The 24414-nt window shown below is 40.9% G+C and overlaps 1 protein-coding gene across 1 annotated transcript in view; it reads left to right on the forward strand.

Annotated features, from left to right (window-relative positions):
• LOC104470075 (exostosin-2) overlaps positions 1-24414 on the forward strand; it is a gene marked incomplete at its 5' end in the record, with an annotated part of 37006 nt that overhangs the window by 8769 nt on the left and 3823 nt on the right. Inside the window, 5 exons of the mRNA XM_010084868.1 lie at positions 3076-3265; positions 12976-13142; positions 19836-19979; positions 20523-20651; positions 21852-21934. Of these exons, the coding sequence (XP_010083170.1) occupies positions 3076-3265; positions 12976-13142; positions 19836-19979; positions 20523-20651; positions 21852-21934 (713 nt within the window). The remainder of the gene's footprint in view (positions 1-3075; positions 3266-12975; positions 13143-19835; positions 19980-20522; positions 20652-21851; positions 21935-24414) is intronic.

Consider the following 24414-nt stretch of genomic DNA (forward strand, 5'->3'; position numbering starts at 1 on the left):
TGATCTTAGCTGGGAGGGCAAGAGTGAAGGGTTGTCTTATCCGTAGCTGAGTGTCAGCACTTTGTCAAAGAAAGGTGATGAATGATCAATCCACTGTTGCTGTTTGCTCTTCCCTCTGAGAGTGAAAGTTCCTGTGAATTTCTGTCAAGAATGTTAATAAAGATGGGACTGGAGCAAATGTCCCTTCACCGCTTGGTTCCTTGAGCAACAATGGGGAGAACCCATCCCCTTGTCATTGTCCAGTTCATGCTTTGCTGCCATAATGGACATTTAATTAGGTTGCTGTTGAATTAATTGCCTGTATGGTTTGCTTTTCCCAAGCAGAAATCTGGAAAACTTTAGCAAATTATGGAGGTTTGAATTTGCCCGATTTCCTGCAGAAAGTGGGGTCAATAGGTCTCAGACTGTAGACACACTCTTCAGGCAGGCAGCGGGGGGTTGGCTCTTAATGGCACTTGAGAGATGCTTAATTGCCTTTTTGAAATGTTTTTCTGAAATGAGAGGCTTGGTTCTCCTATCCATTAGTGAGTGTCTACAGGCTTTTTCCTCCCTTCCTCGTCCTTCGGTAGATATATGAGCAAAAACACCTCAAAAGTTGCCTTATTTTTCTTAACTTACAACCACCAGGGGAGAATTTTCATGCCTTTCTGAAAGCATTAGAAGTTGGAATTTAAGCCATGTACCTAAAACGTAGGGTTTTAAGAGAAAGCGTGATAGTTTTTTAGGCATCTATGCATATGCTCACACACATACATCTGTATTTTCTTCTGTAAGTGCCTAAAATAACCCTAAATGATAGAAGAGGAATAATCTTTTTCCAAGGATGTTATAATTAATTTGTTAGGAAGTGCTGTGGCCAGAGAGAAAAGGTTGCGAGATGGACTTCAATTGGGAGCCATTAATTGAGGCAGCCCGTAAGCAGTAAATCCAGCATTGTCCATAGATTCCTGGCTGTTTCTTCTTGTGGGGCAGAAATGTAAGATTTTCTTGGCGCTCTACCGAGTATGATCTTAAACCTCTGCTTGGAGTATTAATGAAAAGAGGTTTCTGAAAGTTGTTTTAAGAAGCTGCTCGACATTACAAGGGTCATTTGGGTAATAGCAGTCTTGGGCTGGGGGTTGCGGGGAAACGAGTCTGTAAAGCTTTAATGAGATGGATTATGCTCTGGTTAACGTTTACATTGTGATTTACTGGAGGAATTAGGGAAGTTGGGGCAAAGTCAGCGGGCTGTGCCCATCTGCCACCAGTCGTCTTGTAAAATTAGCAAAAGTATGTATAAAAGCTTTAATTTTAGGTAATGTTGTAATCCATAAGCAGATTTGTCTCTGCACATGTCAGTTGCTGAAGTGATGGATACGTGTTTTTTACTGGGTGGAGTCCTCTGCTATCGCAGGCAGCCGTGTCCCTTTTGTGAACTGAAGTTCTGTTCCATGCTGTTACTATTTCTATATTATCCTGGTACTCCTGTTGGGTGAAAACTAGACCTTCGTGCTTTCCGTTAGGAACCTCACGAACAGTTCATGGTGAATGCTGCTTGTTCCGGATCCATAAAGTATGTGTAGCACAAGTCTAGTCCATCTTTCCAACTATTTTGGGAAATCTGCTAAAGGGTATTACTCCTACTGACAGATCCTTGCTGGGAATATACCCTGAGACCATCCTGGATAAACCGGTGTGTCAGTGCTCTGCTTTTATTTCTCCCCACTTCAGTGTTGACGTGTTCCTAGAAGGAAATCATATTCACATCGTATTTCTTTCTCCGTTGCCAAAATGATCAAAATGTTCTGATCTCTTTCAGTAAATAGGCTCTCTAGTCTCCTCCTCTTATGCTAGTTAGAGGAGCGCGATTGTTGAGCGGATGAAGTAACCCAAAGGCTAAATAAGGAAATGGAAAATTGCAAAGTTTATTTCCTAAAATATGAATTGATAACTTTGAGTCTGTAAAACTTACTTTCCTCCCAATACAAGCAGCCTTATGGTGTGAGTTTAGCTGGAGATTCTCACAGTGTTTCTGTAAACTGCTGGCGGTTACTAACCTCTTAGGAGTGTTCATGGTTTTTACAGGCTCGGATTCAACACTTCTCTGCAGAGCAGCATCACTCCGGTTCTGCCTTCCCAACTCCCCTTTTCACCTCTTCCCAAAAGGTCTTGTTTTTCCCTTTGCTTCTCTGTCCGACCCCTGCTCAGAACATCATCTGGAATGGAAAAGTAGGGACTGAAATGCCAGTGTTTTCATTCGTGTCAAATGGTCCCTTTGCTGCTTCTTCCTCCCCCGTGCTGCTGGCTCCAAAGGAGGTTGGCACATTCAGTGAGAGTTTCGTTGTCTGGCTTGGCTTTTGCCAGCTGAGCTGGCTTCCTTACGCTGGCAGTGTATTGAAGTAAGACCTTTAAAGTCTTAAAAGGGGTGCCATAGTTAAAATTCACAAGATAGCTCTCTGAAATTCATCTTTGCATCTCATGGCTTTGTTTTTTTGGTTTGGTTTTGTTGTTTTGTTTTTTTTTTTTAATGCAATAGGCGGTTTTTTCACTGTTGAACAAACACAGTTTTGTGGAAGCTAGTACATTATTCCTTTTAGTGACCGCTTTTGCCTTTTTTCCTTAAGTACGCATTGCATGCCAGGTTTATGTTTTTGCTGCTTTGGCTTTGTTGTTGTTAACTCTTTTTCACTTCTGAAATTGTAGTGCTGGTTAAGTTTCTCTTTGTTTATTGAGTCCTGACTGCAAACATAAATGCCTTCAGCTAGTGATTAGTAAATGAGAATCGAGCCATGCTAGCTGGGTTCAAAATTCACTGTGGTTTGCCTTCTCTGCAAATTTATCTGCCTCTTCCACTGTATTTTTCACCCAAGCCCCCTCTTGTTTGCAGTGTTAAAATGAAAATTGAATTGAGAGAGAGACTGGAAGAAACATTTTGAGAAATGCTGAAGTCCACTTTTGCCAGAATTGGAGAGTCAACCTGCCTGAGCTGAGCAAATTCCAAATCTGACTGTTAGCTCCTAGCTGTGTGAATTACTCCCTCCTGTGATAATCCACTTTGATTGAATTGTTTTCCCTTTCTCTTGTTTTCCTTTGCAGAAATGGAGCAGTGTGAGCAACCCACTCTTCCTCCCACTCATCCCACCGCAGTCCCAAGGCTTCACGGCCATCGTTCTGACCTATGACCGGGTGGAGAGCCTTTTCAGAGTCATCACAGAGGTGTCCAAAGTGCCTAGTCTATCCAAGTTGTTAGTTGTCTGGAACAATCAGAATAAGAATCCGCCAGAAGGTGAGACCCCGCGGTCGGTGTGGCGGAGGAGGGTGGAACTGGGGGTAGCGTGCTTGCTTGCACCTGTTACAGAATGACCTCTCTTGTACTCCGTTAATATGTCTTGGAAAACTATTTCATGGTTACTTTCAAAATAGTCAATTTGGATTTTTTTTTTTTATGGCAATGTTTTTGAAAGGGAACTGAGAAAAGCCGAAGTAGATTAAAAGAAAAAAGCTTACGCGTGGTTGTGCTGCTGCCTTCTGAATCAAAGGTAACAGACCCAATAGTTACAGAAATATTTCTTTCCTTAACTTTATTTTGGGGAGTGGTAAGGAGAGACGTGTCTTTTTACTTTATTTCTCTGTAGACACTCTCTCATCTCAGTGAATACTGCCTCTGCTAGACTGCTTCCTAGGGCAAATGTGGTTCAAAGCAGCACAGTTGTTCAAATGCTTGGAGCTATAAAATCAGTGACTATTTTGACTGATGAAGAGAAAACTTGGGACATTCTGGGTGTCTGAAAAGAAGTTTCTGCACCACCAGAATATCTTGTTAAAATGCTACAGCTAACCCAGTAAGACCAGACATACGTGCCTTTATTTCAATATTTCTGTTTCTGGTACACACAATACTACGTTGCTCTTTATAGTCTTTATGAGTGAGTCTGGTGAAGCCTGTGTGATCTTTTGAATTTTTGAATTCATGATTATTGTAATACGAGGGCACGTTCACAGACCTTTTCCCAAATGATTTAAATGTGTAGCTTTTTGGAAGAAGTCTTGGTTTCAAAAGTATATTAATGATGCCAGTGTGAACTCAGAGCTGTAAATCTCTGAATGAATTTGTTTAATTTTCAGTGGCTGAGGTGTGCTTTGCCAGTCTCCCGCCAGCTCCCTTTTTTCCCAGCCCTGGGCTGTCTGCCTCATGAGACCATGCTGCTCTTACTCTTCTCCCAGGTCCTTGACTGGAAGCGTAGGTCCTGACACTGGTGAATTCCTTTACGGAGTAAGTGGGAGAGCCAGGAGGCTGGGCCCGTGGTAATCCCCTCCGGCGCTAGACGGCTGCTCCAAGTCTGCTCACTTTATTTCCAAGCTTATCGCTTCCTAGGATGATCTTCTTCCAAGTTCTGAACAAAATACTGAAATCCTGAGCATTGTTGTGGGCAATTAAAGCCTCCTCTCCTCGTTCTTGATGAAGTACTGTAGATAGAGCAGCTGTGAGGTTGTTTGCTGTGTGCTGTACATACGAATGCATTGTTCTCATCTGAAAATGAGAGAAGAAATGTTGCCTTCTAGGAGTAGGTGTTTGAAAAAATGTTGTATTTGGTGGTACAGAACCTTGTGGGATTCTTCTGTAGGGAATGAAGAGTGTCATTAGGACTCCTTGCTTTGTACTTCTCTTCTCAGAGACTTCAGCTGCTGCAGTTTTCCACTCTTCGCAGTTAGCTATTCTGCATAGCAGCAAGGTACCATGTAAAAATTAATCCCTGACAGCTTGTCTTAATTTCCCATCTTCTAACAGCTTCTCAGAGCCAAGCCATTGCTACCATTCACTTGGCTCATTTGCCCTTTTGGCAACCTGCTCCAGTTTAAAGCAAAGTAGCTTTATTGTTTGCTTTAAAAAATGTTCTGTAACACTGCTGTGCTAACCACCTCGAGTTTAGTGGTTTATTAGATGTCTTGCAGTCCTTTAGAGTGAGGAGTGTTGCATATAAATTGATGATAAATGGGATTTTTGCAATTAGAAGGTTTTTTTTCTAAAAGCAAAAATGCTTAGTGTTATATCCAGTTGTGTGAGCAGTGAATGCAGATGGATTTAACCCAAATGGGTTAGTTCCACGTTTCCCTTACATGAGTCTGAGATACAGGAGAGTCGAAGCAAGGAAATCGTTAGAATGATCTTTTTTGTTAAATCATTCTATTAAACTTGCATTTAGAAATTCTTAAAAATTAAAGTGTTTAATTTTTTTCCTGCCTCAAATACCACTAAGTCATAAACTAGTTCAAAGAACCAAACCAAACCCTTTGCCTGTAGAGCTTGAAATTGTGGGTTTGAGAGCACAGTTTTGCCCTTATTATTAGCCTAAGCATTGCACTGAAGCAAATAACTATTTGTTTCTAGTGTCGCTCGTCCCTTTATTGCTGTTATAACCATTGTAATCTCTTGGCCTATTCCTAGAGAGAGGTCAGTTTGATTAAATTAACTTGTTTTATTCCAGGTCCAGCAGGGCATTCCACTTGGCTCTTCAGCCAGTCTCTCATTCAGTCAGTCTATTAGTGATCCTAATCCTCGGACTTCAAAGCTTCTGCTGTTTATAGCCTGTTAAAGCCAGGAAGTTTCTGATGGATTAGAGCATGGAATGAGTTTGAAGTTTGTAATGTGCACCACTGTCACTGATAAAGTCTGGTTTATTACCCTACAGTAGTATCTGCACTTTTATGGCTATTTGCTTTTAATTGGTCATACTAAAGCTGAGGCACTTAGCCTCCCCGAGCATCACGTGCTGAATTTCCTCGTCCTTTCCTTGGAAGGGTTTTGGTACAGAAGCAAATCTTGGCTTTTGTCTTTGCAACCTTTTGTGTGTTTGTTTTGTTTGACATGTGTAAGTGGGAGGGCTGGGTGAAGGACGTCCGACTTGTCTCCCTTAGTGATTATGTGTGGTTAATTGAGGATGGGATTTAGGGCTCACAAATATGACATGTGGCTGCTCCTTTCTTTCTTCCATCAACACCAGAAAAATATTAGATTGAAGATGATGTTGTTATCGAAGCAGTATGTATTGGAAATAGAGGGAATCTGTCCCTAGGAATGGAAAATTTTGAAGAACATGCAAATACTAAGACGAATGTTGGTTTTGGTTGGTTGTTTGGTTGGGTTTTTTTTACTGAATGCATACGTACTTGTAATAATGTCTTTATGTAATGAAATTCAGCAACCTCAGGACTTAAGAGGAAAACAGAATAAAAATGCAATATTCTCTTCTAAATATTGTACAAAATTTAAGATGCTCCACCCCTTAACAAATGGGACATGCCATAATATGATGTTGGAGAGCGGTGCGTGTTCAAGTCTGAGCTCATCATTCTGAATTTCCTTTAGAATCAGCGAAAAGAAACAAACTCCTCCACTGAGCCTGCGTTGGGTATTTATTTTACATTGAATTAAATCGTCCCTCCAGAAGGACTCTTTTTTCCTAGTACAGGCTTAAATGACTCATCTGAAGTCACCTGCCTGCCTGCTCTCAGTTCCTACTTGTTTTGCCATGCGGGTGCCTGAACACAGGGAAGGACACATAAACTATCTCACAAGGTTCTTGAGGAATAAACAAAAATTAAGGAGCACTAAAAACCCCAATGTTTCTGTTATTTTTTTTTCTTGGGCAGATAGTTCTTACAGCTAGGACACTGACCAGACCCAGCTTCTGCCTGCTGAATGGGAGCAACTCATTTCTTACTGTGTCTCAGTTTCCATGTCTATAAAATTAATCCAATAGTATTGTCCTAGATAAAAAGTTTCAAACTGCTATGTAAGTAGCATTATTCATGGCATTATTTAGGTAGAAGCCGAGATTTCTAATTAGAAAGTCAGTGTTTGTGTTAAAACCAAAGCAAAACACAAATACATTAAAATATAAATAATAAAGGAAAAACGTCTTTTTACAGGTTTAATTTACTCTGAGTACCTTCAAAACATTTACAAATGTGGATGTATCTTGGCCGTATAACCAGCAGATTAAGTGGTTATTCCCATTTTACAGCTTTAGAAACTCTGGGGTATACAGAGCTGAAGTCTTCCCCATCACCTGCAGCTTCAAGGCAAGGGAGAGATTACAGAGGGTCCTGTGCTTTGAGCTTTATTTTGCTTTGTTCAACACACTGCCTTCCCCTACTTTCTGTTTGAGAGATGCCACAGACATAGGTATGTGCACAGACTATCAGGCTCATGGGTATTACTGCAGTAATCACCTTTGTATTGCAGTTTGATACTGTTAATGGACAATATTGATATAAAACACTGGGGATAAGGAACCTGGATCACTGGATCTTAAGAGAGTGTTAACTTTAAAAAAAAATTTATTAAAAACATCTTCAGTGGCAGGTTTTTTGCATCTGTGCCTTTACTGTTCAGCACTGGTAGGAATGGGGTTTTGAACTTCTCTTTAGGTTTTGAATTAATTTGGCTTCTTGATGATGGAATTAGGTTTTCCTTGATTAGCTAGTTAATTGATGACAATTTTAGTGTTCCATGAATTATCTTACTAGAATTTTTCAATGTTATTTCCCAAGGAAGTCTAGACATTTAGCTTAATAAACCCAGCTTAACAGAACTGGGCTTTAAGTTATGTCCTAGAAGCTGTTTTTATATTTTGTTATGTTTAAGAGGAATTGTGTGCATGACAGTAGACAAATATAAAAATTGTAATGCAGGTAAAAAGCACCTGTTTTGAACAGATAGTTCTAAGTTGATGCATTGAACCCTGGAAGGGTTTTTCCTTTTTACAATTCCAAGTGTGCTCAATAGAAGTGGTGGGAAGTCTGAGCTGATGCCGGGTTATCGGCAGTCATGAGATGCTCCTAGCTGCTGTTACCGAGGAAGTAAAACAGGAAAAGCGCGTTTGTATGAGTCATCAAAATGCCGTTATTTTAGCCAACAAGTGAGTTTTTTTATAGATTTTAATTTGTCATAATGCTCTTAATACTGGCAAGAATCCAGTTCATGCCATCCAGAGCGTACACTGTATTTCCAGCTCCTCCTCGTTATCCTCACCTGCTGCTTCCGATTTTAAATACAATAAACCAGCTGCATTCAGGTATCGCTTGCTATTTTTGAACTTGATACTACTGAGAATGGGTGTCCCAAGAATACTGGTTAACTCTGCAGAGCAGCTGTGTTGATCTTCACTTAAAGTTGAATGTTGAAACTGGAAGTGGATGATTAATAATCAGAGCAAGCAATTTCCGATATAAAGAACACTTCTGTCTGCTGACTGGATGGGTAACAGTGCATCTGCTGCTAAAGGACCCCCTCAGATGCTATTAACTTCCCGGTTTCTCAGAAGCAGGGGTACAGAGAATGATGCTATTTAACACCGTGATGGTGCCATTTCTCTTTGAAAAGAGATAATAACACTCTGTGGAAATATTAATCTATTATTTCTAATGATGCCTTTCTCATGTATGATGTAACGGTTCATTTCGAGATGCGAAACAGGGCTGGATTTCAGACTAAGAATTAATTTTTATATATAAGCATTTCTCAAGCTTATGTCGCATTTTTGTTACAAACATCTGTTGGCAAGCCTAGGGAGGTGTGGAGAGTGAGAGGGTTTTTTGGTGTGAGAGGGTATTCCTTTAGGTTATTGTGAAGTTGCCTTTCTCCCTTGGTTGTCCTCCCTTCTCTTCCTCATGTCTTTCATGTAATTCACTGGGAGTTGGAGCTGAGAAATGCATATTGACCGGGGGGGGGGGGGGGGAAAAAAAACGGCTCTTCTCTATGAGTGTTTTAAATGGGAATGTAATTCTGCCACTTGTTTGATCCTGCGGTTTATGGAAATCATCTTGAAATCATGCTTGAAAAATGTGCTGTGAGATGTGGGCTTGCAGGAGCTAACGGCGGGGCCGTGGCACAGACAGGGCTGTGGGGGGGAGGGGGTGTAAGTAGGGGTTGTAGCCCATTGGAAGTGGAAGCTGCATTTGGCAAAGTTGGGAAGCGGCTGCTTTTGTGTTTAAAGACAAAATGCTGTTTTCTGGGAGCAGCTCCTGCAATCAGTGCATCAGTAATCCTAAATCACACAAAGTGCCAAGAATGCCCTGAGTCTTGTTGCCAAAGAGCAAGTGTAAGTGTTCCACAAACACTCTTCTCTCGTCATTATTTCAGTCCCATGTGCAATAGGAGCTGCCTGTCATTCTCTTCAGATTCCGTGTATACATAGACTTTTATACACTCCAGAGAGCTTTATTTCCATATTTTACCTCTGTCTTCTTCTGATCACACAAAGTCCTCACCGGTTTTAAAAGAATTAAGAATAATTCCTAGTCCAAACATGCATTTTTTTACTCTTTTATTTCTCATGCCATCTTGTAACACTTCAACTGCCTTAGTGTCTTGGGCTTTTTTGGTCTTTGTCATGCTCTGTTAAATGATGCAGTGCCCTCTTACTGTAAGAATAAAACATGCTTTTACCATGGTTACAATGAAGTCTACTAAACTGAGAATTTCTGCCATGTATGTTTTGCTAATGCTGAGGTTTCTCATAACTTTTGCAGCAGTACCTGAAAATTCAGAGCAGGGTATTACAGAGGTGGCAGACTGTCTCTGACTTCTCTTTAAGCCATGTTCTTCCTATGTCTACGAAAGAAAAGTAAAAATACTTTTCTTTTGTGTTCTTTTAAAATAAAGAGACAGTTTCAACCTTCCTGATGGATTCTAAAACTTTGACTTCTGAAGTAGCTGTTGTCTTTTTTTCTTGACTTTTCTTTCTTTGTGACTTGGGGCAGCAGGGCTAATTGTGAATACCTGAATCTCTGAGTGGAGCCTGCTGTCCTTTATTTTGCCGTAGTCATTTTTGCCCAGGCTGCTGAAATGTGACAGCTACCCAGGTGACATTGTGTCATCACATTTCCCATCTCTGCAGGTACAGCAGCCTTCAGGATCGGAGCAGCCTCTGGGCAGCAAGTCATCCTATGCTTTCTTTCATCTTGCTGCAGAGTAACTGGTACCCTGATGTCATATTCCAATTTTCTCTGAAATGCTAGTATTTTCCATTCATTAAGTCCAAATTCTGAAACTTTCTATTCTGTTTCTCAAAGCACAAATATTTTACAGCATCATACCTCTTTTTGAGGATTGGTCACTTTGAGAGGCTTTCCAAGCCCTTAATAAATCACGTGGGTTTAACAGGATTTGCTGATACCTGAGATGCATGCTGGTTATAATTAGATTACACCTTCATTTTTCATACACTTTTCATTACTTTTTCTTCTGTTACCATATTTTTATGTAAGTGGTGTGTCTATTAGTAAGCTAGCAAACAGTTGATTTGACCAAGAGCTAGAATTTTAAAACATCCTTGCTTGCTTACTTTTCTGTATTATTATTTTTCAATCCTAGTGGTTTTTCAGTTTCAATTTTTGTTCCAGTGTATTCCTGCACTGGAATAAGATCTGTGTTGCCATTTGGTTGTCTTTTTATTATTATTATTATTATTATTATTATTATTATTATTTGTAGCCAATGTGAAAGGAAGAAAAAGCCTGAATGAAAAGAGTAGTTAATGTATAAAATATAAACTGTGTGATATTTATAAATAAAAATTCACAAATGCAAACCTATGGCAATTCCAATTGATGCTGAAATCCTTGTGACTCTAGAGTCTTTTGGGGATCTAGCAGGCTGCTTACAATTATAATTGGATCATTATAGGCAATTAGCCTAAGGTCTTTAAATAGCTTGCAAGCATTAAACAGTATACAATCTTTATGAGGCCATGGTATTTGTGTCTTTGTGAGGTACCTGGAACTGTCCTACAGATACGGATACTTGTGTGTTGTGTGGTGAACCAGTACGAAAGCGGTGAGTTGACTTGAGAGCACTGATTTGCAATCAACAGTTCCAGGCGTTCAGTGTAAGATGAAAATTTTGGAATTTCAGTGGTATCCTACTGGCATCGTTTCAGATTATGTTTCAAGCAGGGGATTTCAAAGACCTTACAACGCTGAGAATGCAGTGAGCTCGTTGCACTGTTATTGGAATTGAACATTTTTGTTGTGGCCCCAAGGCACTTTCAGTGTCTCCCCAGCTGCCGGCTGACCATGACTTCCACCGGCGCCCATCAGTAGCATGGTAGAATCCTTCCAACTGGCTGCTCATCAATATTAGAAGTCACTGAAGTGTGCATCAGTGTTTGGGGTGATGCCTCTTGCCTTCTGCTAGAAGGAAAAGAGGTGAATAAAACAGGACAAGAACCTACATACATGTCAAATCCAGGCCATGGTCTACAAGAGCCCCCAGATAAAGGTAGATTTTACAGTCACTTTTTCTGTCTCAAGGGAAAAAGCCTTTCTTTTGGCTACTCATGCATGCCAATCCATCTTTCTAAAATACAGCTCCAAGAAAACAGACTTTCGAAGACTCTCAGCATGGTTTGGAAAGGCAGCTTCGTTTTCCCAGGGAAGTAGTGTGTGGGCTCTGGTGTCTTTAAGCAACAAAGATGTACAGAATCTGTCCTTGTTAACTTCTTCCAGAGGTTAACCACTGTTCCTTCTTGAAATGTCTGCCTTATTTATACTTTGGATTTGCCTGGCTTCAGATTCCAGGCATTGTTTTTTGTTATGTCTTTCTCTAGTTGGTTGAAGATATGTGGCATTTTTCTTCCTGTGTAGATAACTTGTGAATCAAATCCACTTTTTGTTTCTTCTTTTAATAAGCTAAACAGATTGATCTCCAAGTTCCACCATAAGGCGTTTTCTCCTGCCCTCAAATAACTGACGCGGTTGTTTCCTGCACCATTTCCAGGCTTTTAACATGCTTTGAAAAATATGCCAGAAGCAAACAGTATTGTAGCATCTATCTGACCATGTCTGCATACAGGGACAATCGCCCTCCGCTCCCCCTGCCCCGTTTCTTGCTCCTTACCCATCTCCATACCCAAGAATGACATGAACTCATTTTGCTCCCGCAGCATGCTGAGAACTCAGGTCCACTCTGACCCCTTAATCCTTTTCAGCAGCTGCTTTTAGGGAAAAAGCTGCCTTGCTCATAGTGTTTAGCTATATGTTGAGTTGTGTTGGTCTATTCGAGTGCACCTCGTTTACTGAGCAGTCCAGAGTGCTTTGTGTGACCTTATTGTCCTCACTGTTTCCCATGTCTCTGGGCTTTCTGCCACTTGCAAATGGCACTGGCAATTTAGATGTATTTCAGCCCACCGATGAAAATTTTGGTGGCTTTAGGCCCACTGTCACCTCTTATCTATTCCACTGACCACAGAATCACAGGGTGGCTGAGCTTGGAAGGGACCTCTGGAGATCATCCCGTCCAACCCCCTGCTCAGGCAAGGTCCCCTAGAGCAGGTTGCACAGGCCATCTCCAGGTGGCTTTTGAGTGGAGACTCTCCACCGCTTCCTACACGGGTGCTTGGTCACCCTGACTATGGAAAAGTGTTTCCTCATGTTCAGAGGGGACCTCCTATGTTTCAGTTTGTGCCCACTGCCTCTGGTCCTGTCACTGGGCACCAGCGAGAAGAGCCTGGCGCCATCTTCTTGACGCCTTCCCTGCAGGTATTGGTACATATTGACGAGACCCTCCCTGAGCCTTCTCTTTTGTAGGCTATGCAGGCTCAGCCTCTCCTCCCAGGACAGAGGCTCCAGTCCCTTTGTCATCTTTGTGGCTCTTTGCTAGACTCTCTCCAGTATGTCCCTGTCTGTCTTGCACTGAGGAGCCCAGACCTGGCCACAGTCCAGGTGTGGCCACACCAGTGCTGAGTGGAGGGGAAGGATCACCGGCCTCGAGGTGTCTCCTTATCCGCATTTTCATTTGACACAGAGAAGAGATTATAAATTCTCTGAGCGGTGGCTTTGTAGTTGATTTAATGTATTTTCAGTTGTTTTTCTTATCGTATACTGAATTGTTTAAGATGTGAAGAGAGTAATGAGAAGGTAAGACAGATGTGCAGGCGTGTTTGGAAGTAGTGTGTAATATTGAATTCCATTTTTTTAAATTTTTATCTCTAGATTCCCTCTGGCCAAAGATTCGTGTTCCCCTGAAAGTTGTCAGGACTGCAGAAAACAAACTTAGTAACCGCTTCTTCCCCTACGATGAGATTGAAACAGAAGCGGTGTTGGCTATTGACGATGATATCATCATGCTGACTTCGGATGAACTCCAGTTTGGCTATGAGGTAAGAGACTTGTTTTTTCCTGTCTCTTAAGCTGGCCACGTCAACATTGCATGTGTCTGTGAAGTGGAGGAATCACTGCACAGTCTGCTGATTCAGGTTGTTGCATCTCTCTTTACTGTAGCAGTTCAGTGCTGACCGAAATATTTTTTACAGTTAGTCATTGCTTTATGGAAAAAGCTGCCAGCTAACAGAAAAATTTTTGGTAACTGGCACAGTAATGCCAAAAGACTACAGAGAATGTTGTGTAATTGGTGTAACGCGATCAGTCTGGAGACTGTGAATTGCATTCTTCTTAACGGTTTCAGAAAGTTTTCAGACAGGTCAGAAGTGCTATCCAAGTTAACGCAACTTGATGGACAAGACAATTTTCGGAGATTAAGTGTTGGGAACAGAGGAGGCCTCTTGAGGACATGCCAAAGTAAGGTGGAGCGCAGTCAAAAGAGGAACTGAGGAATGTCAAGGAGGGGACACGTGTATCGTATGCTTGAAATGACAAAGCTTCAACAGCTGCTGTTGTAATGAAGGTATCAACAAATAACCAGTTTGTCCAAATCAGTTACCCATGGCAGTACAAAGAGGTGCAAGTCTTCAAAGGCGTTTGAGTTGTTTATTAAAAGGTGTGCTTACTTAAGCAACACTGTTGTCTTCCATCCAAAACTTTGGTTTGAATGAGTTAATTTTTGTCTCCCATACAGTCCATGATCTGACATTACTGTTATATGTGTGTATTTAAGACAAACATGCTACACTTGTAAATAGATCTGAAATGTTAGAAAATGTAATCTATTTTAAGAAAGATTTGACTCATTTAGCCCCACCTGTACCTGCAATATCAAGAGCAAAACAACACCAGGCTTCCTGAGAGCTAGGACACAAATCTATTACGTAAACTGAGGGAAATAATGAAAACCACTATTCTAAAGGGTGGAAAGCAAACTAAACGTGATAGTTGTCTCATTTTTAACAAGAAGATATTTTTGAAGAGCTGTTGGAAGTATTTCTTTAATGTGAATACAGACATGGTAAAATATGGCTCTTTCTCCCTCTCAAGTGAAAGAGACTGAGCAAGTAACGAGCTTTTGGATTCAAGAAATGGCTTGTGGTAATGTAAGGTATGCTGATGTAATAACAAAGATGTTAGGTGGTGGAGACAGAGGTTTAATCTATCATGTGTGTCTCCAGAAAGGAAATACTTTCCTTGCCAGGTTAAGAGTAACGGGTTCGTCCATGAAGTGTGAAAGATGGCATGAAGAGAAGACAACTGAAGGAAGGGTGTTTTGGCCCCACGTGCCTTCTCTATGCTCCCTTGTCTGCGCTGAGTGTTTAAGCACTGCACTGCAACCGCAGAGCAATCAAGGGCTGGCAGTTCTGTAAGCTTGACTTCCTTTTGTCTGTGTCGGTGCTTAGAGCTACTAGTTTTGAGGGTGAACTGATGGGATGAAAGATAGCAAATCCATAACGTGCATGCTGTGTAAATCCTGGCTCTGCTTCCAGTTTGATTTTCATTTTCACTGAGCTGTCTCAAAGTTTCATAAAAACCTAAGTGACTATGTAAGTAGTTCCAAATGAATCTCTGCTACTGGGAAAGCAGGCTTGGAGGGCTTCGGAGCGGAGAATCCAGCTGCCGCTGAGTTTCAGCTGTGTCAGCCAGAAGTTGTGAGTAGAACTGTGGTGCTCGTGTGTCTGAAGCATTGATTGAAACATCCTCGATGGAGAATATCTCTTAAGTTCGTAGCTGTTGAGTCCGGTCACTTAGGCAGGAAAGGATTATCCTCATGAAAAAAAAAAAACAAACCTGAGGCAAAGAAAAGTTGAAGTGAATTCCCCTGTAGTCCGTGTGATTAGGTGGCGGTTGGGACTTGCAGCTCTTCACCCCCAGTCTGGCTGTTGGACTCTGCTGGCTAATTTATTGGCCTTCTGTGGACCATATGCATTGGTTGCAAGGACTATCTGGGTAACAGTCCATATATTCAGTGTGTGAATGTAGCTGTTTGGACATGAGATTATTTAGTCTGGCAGACTAAAACCAGTTGCTTTTGCATTTTTTTTGCATTTTATTATAAATCCTGTTCCTTTTTGATTCTGGGAATTCAGTTTACCGCACAGCCGCATTGATGGAAAGTTAAAATGCCTTATTGAGCAGGTAGCTGGGACAAACTCAAGGTTAGTTTGAATCCTTATATTTTGAGATTACTTTTTTTTCCCCACGGTAAAATGAGTAGAAATGTCTTTGAATATAGAAGCACAGCAGATTATTTTATAAATACACAATTTTCCTCGTATAGAGGGTGGGTGATGTAGTCCCTACTCTCTGGCACAGAAGCCAGGGGCTGAAGATGGATCTTTCCTGTCCCTGAGTGTCTGTGACTTGCTTGACAGGCCTGAGCTGGCTCCCAGATGTTTGAATTGTCCTCAGCCTGTGATAATTTATTTGTCTGTTTGTGTGTGTTACCAGAAAAGTATTTCTCAAGCCCTTGACTCATTTGCAGGGGAATCCAGAGGGACCAGTAGCAGCATATAATGTTACTAGAAAGTTTTCTTTTAAAAGTATGTCTGCTTCTGCTTTGGTCGTAAGAAGGGCTGGAAACGTGACATTCAGTAATTTTCTTTTCTCCTCCTGACATCCTTGAGACTTTACATTTAAACATGTGCAAAACCCCCTCTGTCACAGGCTTGTCTGAATGTATAGAGCAAGCCTAAAAAAATCAGAAAACTTTGATCTCTGTACACTTTCAGCCATAAAAAATTATAGTAACACTCAAAGTGTCAGGCATTTTTGACTTGTTAAAAGAGAACTATTACGGTTAAGTGATTTATGGCGTCGCGTAGATCTATTGGAGCACACAGAAACATAGTCCCTGTGTGCTGCTGCATTAAGGTAGCAGGAGAATACTCATGACATTCTGACTTTGAAAGAAGTATTTCTGTGAAGTTATGTGATTAAATCATAGGTGTGACTCGGGGCATGGGGGAAAAAAACCAGTTAGGATTAGACAACTTTTTCCCCACTTACCAATCTTTGTTGTTTACGGATGGAGTATCAGAGAGACCCAAGAAGAGAAGTATTTAGATTATTGTAGTCTTAAAAAATTAAAGCAGAACCACTGGCTGCTCCTGAAGTGTTTGGTGTCTGAATGCGAGATGGAAAGCGTGCGTTGCAGCGTTCCCACCCCCCGTGTCTCAGCTGGCCTTGGGGCAGTGAATTAGTGTTTTATCACCCTGGAAAGTGGGGATAACAGTTTCCAAGCATGAGGTTCATGAAGTTTTCTTATTATGTACTTCTGCAGCACTTTGTCCTTCCAAAGTATTTTTATTACAGCAGTAATAGAAATAATCTAAATGGGGATTATTGCTCTGAGTCCATGGTTTTTGTTCATAGAAAATATTGTTTGGTGCGTTGCTAAGTTTGTGGTTTTTTCTGTTGAAAGCTTTTTGCCTTCTGCTAGTAGATGATCTTGTTCTGTCTCAGAGCTGTTTTTCAGTGCTTCATGTCTCTGGTATTCTTTAAAAAAAATAAATCAATTCTCTGATGAATTGCATATTTCACTAGGTTAAAATCATCATGAAGTTTGAATGTCTTCTTCTTCCATACGCATTTTGACTGTTAGAAATATATTTTTCAGCATTCCTTTGTAGGAGGAATACTATAACTCTGGTTATTCAAGACTTATCCATGGCCACATTCAAAGCTCTAATTAAAATTGAAGTTATTTTACAAATTTTGTGTGTGTGTGAAGCATCACTTATCCTTTAATGGTCTTTGTGTTTACATTTTGCTTTGGTTTTTAGTAACAGCACAAGCCAGGGGAGAATTCCGAGTGGATGGGGCTCTGGGAGCATAGTCGGTGTTCCATTCTTACAATGTTGCCGTGGTCGCTTTGGAAATGCTGATTATTTTTCTGTTTATTAAATTTAAAAATTTTCTGGTTGCAATTGGCCAGTTCCTGAAGTTGGTGTCTTTTACAAGATGTTTACTGAAACTACCGAGTCAGAACTTCTGTTTGACTTTTCATCTGGGAGGTGCTTCGTCCAAAAATATTTATCTTCAGGGTTGTCTAGCAGAGTCCTTGGAACAGTGTTGTCCGTGAAGAAGCATACCTCCTCTTCGCCTGGCAATATGTTTTTCCTTGGCTGTGTCCCTTACCGGTATTAAATCAGGCTGTCCTTCTTTAGTCTGAGAAAGCTAATAAGATCACTGGCTCAAATGGGATGTATTCCTAACAGACTAATAAATTATAGGCAACCATCAAACAAGAAAATGGACGGTAGTACAAAATAAAGAGTAGTATAAGAATCATTACCACTATTTTTATTCTGAAAGCTTCCTTATAAGCAGTAGCTGTACGTATTAATTTTGGCACAAAACATATGTATGGATTTGGGCAGTGAGCTGCACGCAGCTCTCTGGAGCCTTTCCAGGAATTACCATTGAATTGAGCTACTGATAAACATGGTGAAAAAGCCAAACTTTTCTATGAACTTTAATAGCATTCCTTTTAAAGGGGATCTTTGTTTAAAGCAACCAAATAATTTTTTAGATGCATCGAACTGACTATTTTCAGGGGCCAGAATCAGGGTAGGATGGAGCTTTACAATGATACAAAGAAATCTGTATGCGTAACATGCGTTATCGTTGGCTTTTATTTTATGTCATGTGGACATAAAAGATGAAGATGACAGCAAGGGCAAAAACTAGAAGGGATATGAACCTACAGTTCTGTGTTGTGAAGGCACTGAAGTCCCTTGGGAAGCAGTAGCAGAGTTTAATCTTTCTTTCAGCTGCCTTTAATATGCATGCCATTCCCTTGACAAGAATTCTTATCCCAGTACGGTGCAGATCTGGAGCGTTCTGTGAAATCCTTTGTTGAGCCTCGGTAGCTAGTGGTGCCTCCCAGCAGCTGGGAGATGGACATTTTAATAGTCAGGTTTTAAAAAATATTAAAATTAAATCATTAATTTTTGGGGTCCTAGAGAGTGAGGAATGAAAATTTGGCAGAGGGAGTGGCCATACCGTTATGGTTTTGGTCTTTATTAGTGTTTTTGACATCATGTCTATATAGATATCTCAAGCCCTTACTGACTTGCCTGCCAAATAGCTGTCTTTTTTTTTCATTACCTGATGGCACCAACTTCTAACAACATCCTGTGAATTCTCTTCCTTGAGTTCCAAATCGTCTCTGCTTTCAAGAGCCCTCTGTGTCAGAGCGTTGTCCTGTCTAAATACTATCCCAGGACTTGTGCCCTCGAACTGTCTAGAAAGATGGATTTCTGGATGAAATACAAGTTGGAGAAGCAGAAGATCTGGTTCCCATTCTTGCTTCCTGTATGATTTTTGGCAGGTTTCCTCTTCTGTATGTTTGAAATAACAACGGCTCTCATCATGGGATTCTGAAGCTATATTAACTGACAGCAATAAAATGTGTTGAGACGTGTAGATGAAAAGGTATATAATAATGCACAATCACAGAAATGTAGATACGGGAGCAGTAACTTGCAGCTGATTGTTTTATCATATTTACTTTGACAAAATACTAGCACAGAGTCCTTATAGTCCAGGCCCGCCAAGTGAAACGTACTGGCACAGAGAAAGTGCCCAAAGGGAACTGCTGACCAAGCGAGGTTTGCAGGGTGGTGGAATTCCAGGTAACACTTTCTTTACAGCAAATTCAACTTCGGGGTTCCCTTGCCTTTTGTACAGAGCAAAGAGGTTTGATAGTGGAGTGACCGTTGGGGATTTATGGAATATTTTGTTGGTGATCTTGCATACACAATGAAATTTGGGTGTTTGTTTATCGGCACACCACTAACATGAAACAGAAACTCCGGTGACCTGACGCTGTGTGTCGGAGACTCAAGACTTGTATTCTTCCAAGAAACCTAGCAGTTATTTGAGTTAAAGGATGAATTTAGAGTAATTTGCAACTAATGCAGATAAATAACTTCATTATTGATCAGCAAAAAGACACTCTGTGTATTTAGCAAACAGATAATGTTCACACCTTTCTAAATAATTATAATACTTTCTCCCTTTTTTCCTAACGCAAAAGTTGTCCATTATTTAATGTGTCCAGCAGTGTGGAGAACTGGGGTTGCGTTAATGATGCCCTTCTCCTTGTTCTTGTCTACCGTGTTTGATCCTGTGGTCAGCTACAAAATAACGGATGGAGTGACAAGGATGGGATCTTGATTGTATCCAGCTGTCTGGAACAAGCCAAGGGCAAAGAGGCCTCGCATGTAGCCGTAGATCCATCCAAGCACCCACTAAAGAATACCAGAAATATTAAAATATAAGCTTGTTGTAAGCCTGTTTCTATCAAAGGAAGCAGGTTGGTTAAATCCAAAGCCAGCTGGGAAAGTAGTTAGGTTGTAGCTATATCTACTGAAGTGAACAGCAAAAGTTCCATTTTAATCATCCTTGGGTTTAGTTAGTGTTAAAATCTTTTTGAATAGTTGGTTGTATTTCTTTACAAGAAGGAAGTTAGTATTGCTTGAGTGGCCTTTTGCTCGGGGGTATGGCTTCCCTGAGTTGTAGGGTCTTTCCAAAGCAGGCTTGGGTTTTTTTGGACTTCTTCCAGGTGGTTTCAGATTTCAAGAATTGGGACATAGAAAAAAATTGAAGTGGTCTTTGCACGGCTGTAACTCCACCCTCCCAAAGCAGGTGTGTTACATCCAGGCGTTTGTGTTTGCTTGCAGGTTTGGCGTGAGTTCCCCGACAGGTTGGTTGGCTATCCAGGCCGCCTGCATCTTTGGGACCATGAGATGAACAAATGGAAATATGAATCAGAATGGACTAATGAAGTCTCCATGGTGCTCACTGGGGCAGCGTTTTATCACAAGGTAACATACAGCTTGTCGTATACTAATGTACAGCATGCACCTGTTCTAACGAGCTGTGTGTGGTTCTGACATTGTTCTGGGAGTGGGTTTTGGTGCCATGATGATGTTTTCTGCAACAATCAGGGAACCAATTGCAAACTTCCCTAAGCCATTTTCTCTTTCAGTTGTTGTGGAAACAGCTGATTTGTCTCTGCCTGTAAACCAAAGCTGTTTCCTTCATGAGCTTACGGAAGAACTCTTGCCAGGTTGCATGACTTGTACCTACACTCACTGTAAAATTCACTTTGTAGCTAGCAATTTAAGAAAAGAAAACCAATTGTAAAGAAATCTGTGTGCTTGTCAGGAAAGGAGGAATTATGCAATTAAGCACTCAAAAATGATTTTCTATTTGCTAAAGTAGTCCTTGGCTAAAGGCAGTGTCGCAGTTTGCCCGTAATCCATCCTTAGCTGCCTGCTGTTCAGGGACTGAAATATTTAGAGTCTGACAGTTACTGCATCTGTATTTAACATTATCTTCTCTCTCTCTCCCCCTCCATCCTGCAGTATTTCAACTATCTTTACACATACAAAATGCCTGGAGACATCAAGAACTGGGTGGATGCTCATATGAACTGTGAAGATATTGCCATGAATTTTCTAGTGGCAAATGTCACTGGCAAATCAGTCATTAAGGTGGGACTTTTCTGCAGTTCAGCTTGACAACGTTTAAAAACATGATGTACATACTCATAGAAATTGATTTATATTACTTCATCTTCATTTTTCTCTCTTTTACCCTGGTATGGGGTCTTGTTCTCCTTCCATGGTAGAAAAGCCCTTTTAGTAAAAATTTGTGCTCACTGGGAATAGAGAATTGTTTTTTACCAGTTGTTTCTGGTGGTTATTTTAGCTATCTCGATGAGGTATGAAAAAGGTAATTTAAATTATAGCTCTCTATATATATATATATATGTGTGTGTGCCTATATATACACACCCACACACATATATTTTAACTATTTGAGATCACTAGAGGAAAGAAATTGCCAACTGTCCACAGCTTGCTCTGTCATGGCGCAGCAACAGCTGATTTATAGGAATGTTAATTGCAAGAATGTTAATTGCAAGATCAGTTTTAAATGAACTTTTTATCCCTGAATTAATTTCCTGACATGTTTCGACACGTTTTCAGGTCTGGACATTAACTCTGTACATTCATTTCAAAGTATGTCAGCTTGGAATGAGATTTAGAGGCCACCAGGCGTTCCTTCAATTAGCAGGGTCCGTTTTCCCGTCTGTCCATCATCATTTACCGGGACTGGTGGCTGCCTTTCCTAGAAAAGTCTTTAGAAGATAAAGTGTGTGTTTTTACTGAAAAAGTTTTTTGAGCTGCATGAGGGCACAGCAGAATAATTTGGCACCTCTGCGCGATTCGGAGAGTCTGCTTGCAGAGTTTGCCAGTCAGCTATTAACTGGAGTGAGCAAAAGAGCGCCTGTTGGATTAACGTTATGGTGAAGTATGGGAAGCTATATTTCATCGCTGTTATGGCTGCAAGAACAAATGGTGTTTATACAGGGACCTTGGCAGTGAGAAAACAGTCATTAAACAGGAATTAAGGAGCTTGTCATCGCCACTTCTTTTCAGTTACAGAAGGAAAAACCCCTCCAAGCCGTTTTTATTGGGCCCCTGTGAATTTTGCGGTCAGCCGGGCCAGATGGAGCTGAATGGAGGAATGGAGTGGCTTTTTTTTTTTTCCACCCCCCCACCCCCCTGTTTTTGAGACAGCTCAGCTTACACTCCAGGCATGTTCAGAGGTATTGCGCTGCTCTCTGTGCAAGGAGATTAATGCCCCTTCTGTTGATATTTGATGATATCTGGCGTGCCTTTCTGCAGGTGACCCCACGAAAGAAGTTCAAATGTCCAGAATGCACGGCAATTGATGGGTTATCACTGGACCAGACACACATGGTGGAAAGGTGAGTGACCACCCTTTCTTCCTCTGATTGCCTCGTTCTGATCCCGGGGATCTTATCCTGTGTCTCATTAATTTAAGTTCAAAAATGCTTGCTGATTGTATTTCTGTAAATTACTGATTTTGAAAGAACGTTGCATGGATTTGATCGGTATAAGCCATTCCTACAATGGATGATGTGACACTGAAAAGTGGACGGCTACAAGAAAGGATTTCAGAAGGGCACAATTTTTAGCAACTTTGCTGTAAAGCATATAGGACACGTGAAATTCAGGTTGCTGGCAGCACTTTCAGTAATACACATTTCTGTTTTACCATGGAACATCAACTGAAATGAGTATGAGATTTATTTTTTTTTAAACCAGAAAGTTGCTAGCTTACCAAAGAGTAACAAGGATATAAATTGATAATGATGTTATTTGAATTGATGTTTGTGCATTGGCTTTCCTCCAAAGCACATTGCTTCCACTAATGAAGGGCATTTGCCTGCACAGTTGCGTGTCAGATTTTTTAACAATGGCATCATTATTATATTTTTTGTGAGAATTTCATTTTGAAATCAAGTATGTATTTGGAAAGGCAGTGAATGTTTCGAGTGAAATCCTGAAAGTTGGTAAGTATAAGAGTTGCATTCCCTGCTTTGCAGTAAAATGGCCTCTCAACCTTGACCAAGACACCAAACTTCTCTCTGCCTTGGCTTCTGAAGGTGTGAAATAAGGGAAAGTTTCTTCACTTTTACAAAGGTGTCCAACACCCATGTTTGAAAAGGGCTATCTGACAATAAATGCACATACTAGTTATTAGGTGGAATTAACCTGAGATCTAGGACTGACAAAGGCATTTCACCTTAGGCTTCTTGAGGTGTTGCATCTCTCCTGCAAACTCTGGGAAAAATAATTTGCAGCCATAGAATTGATGGGGTATGTAAGCAGGGGTAGCTGTAGTGCTGGAAGAGACCGCCTGAAGAGGTGACAAAAAAGAAATTAAATTCTGACCTGCATTTAAAATAGGTAATTTCAGATTTGCACTGAGAGACATAACACAGTTATCTTGTCAGTTACCATGGTTATCATCTTAACAGGGAGCTTTGTTTCTGTCCTTCTCTGCAGGACTCAAGAAGTGTAAAGTGTTGTATCCATCTACTGGCCTGTAGCCATGTGCATGATGTTTATGTCTTGTAATATATGCAGTGAACTAATGCAAAGCTGGTTAGTAGGTTGGGGGGCTTATTTACAAGAAGCGTGTGTAGGTGTGTCTGGTGTGTAACCACACATTACATAACACAAACACCTGTACAGTTTGGGTGGTTGATTATTGCCCGAGCATCATGCCAGGCATTGAAGAGCATAACTGCCAAGGTTAGTGACAAAGTATTTAGACTGGATGTATATGTAAGGCTGGATTAAAAAAAGGAGTATGCAAATCAGATCTAAAACATACTCCATGAAGATGGTAAAAATTACTCTGCAGAAGACTTCCTAAGGAAGGGGCTGGAAGCTTTGTAGACTACCTGAAGCCAGTTGAGCTTTCCTATGATCATCCCAATAGCATTACAACAGCACACAGGAATTTTGGTCGCAAGCTAGGTTCTCATTAAGGTAAACACTCTAAAAACAGAAGATGAAAAAGCACTTTTTGCTCCAGCATGCATTATGATGCAGGGTAAAGGTCATGTTTCCATGTCTATAGCAATTCTTGTTTCCTCAGAGTAAAGTATCATTGACAGTTTATTGGGAACATGTTTAAACTGTTGCTTTGCTTCTCTGTAGTTTCCAGCAGTGGAGGTAACTGGGTTGTGGGAAATATTAGATTGACTGCAGATCTGCATACTTTTATTTGCCCAGCCAAAGGAGCACATCCTGGTATAGAGTCTGGGTGCAGGAGGAAATCGGGGGGGATATAAAGTTTGGGTGTTGTTATTATCTACCTTCAATATGAAGGAGTTATTTGAAAATCTGAAAGGGTTTCTTTTTTGAATCTTCGAAGCTAGCTATTCATTTTAAGTGGATAATAAATGATAGCAACTCCTAGAGCAAATTTTCCTAGCTTGGCAGTGAGTGAGGCTCTTCTGGCTCATATATGTGTGTGTATATATATATATATATACACACACGCACACCCTAGCTCTTTTCAGAATCAGGAGAGAAGCTGAATGGAAGAACAGTCTGCATAAGGGAATCCTTGTCGTGTTATAAAAGAAGAACTTTGTACAGATAACTTTAGAGTGTTGGGTACAGAGAACAATACCTGGCGTATCAGGCAGAAAGCCACCATCAGCTTCACTTGCAGCTTCCCCAAGTGCCTGACTCCCAGTTCTTTAGCATGCAGAAATAGCAAGCAGGTTACCTGCCCGGATACCCAGGGATCATCCTATTGTTTGTGAAGCAAACAGTTTATCAGGGTTGTCGTGGGGCATGCACAACATCTGGGGTTAGGTTTCATTGAGTGTGAGGCTCAGAAGTAGCAGAGAGATGCCCAGCGACT

The sequence above is a fragment of the Pterocles gutturalis genome, unplaced genomic scaffold (assembly GCF_000699245.1).
Source record: "Pterocles gutturalis isolate BGI_N339 unplaced genomic scaffold, ASM69924v1 scaffold16510, whole genome shotgun sequence".
Taxonomy (NCBI): Eukaryota; Metazoa; Chordata; class Aves; order Pterocliformes; family Pteroclidae; genus Pterocles; species Pterocles gutturalis.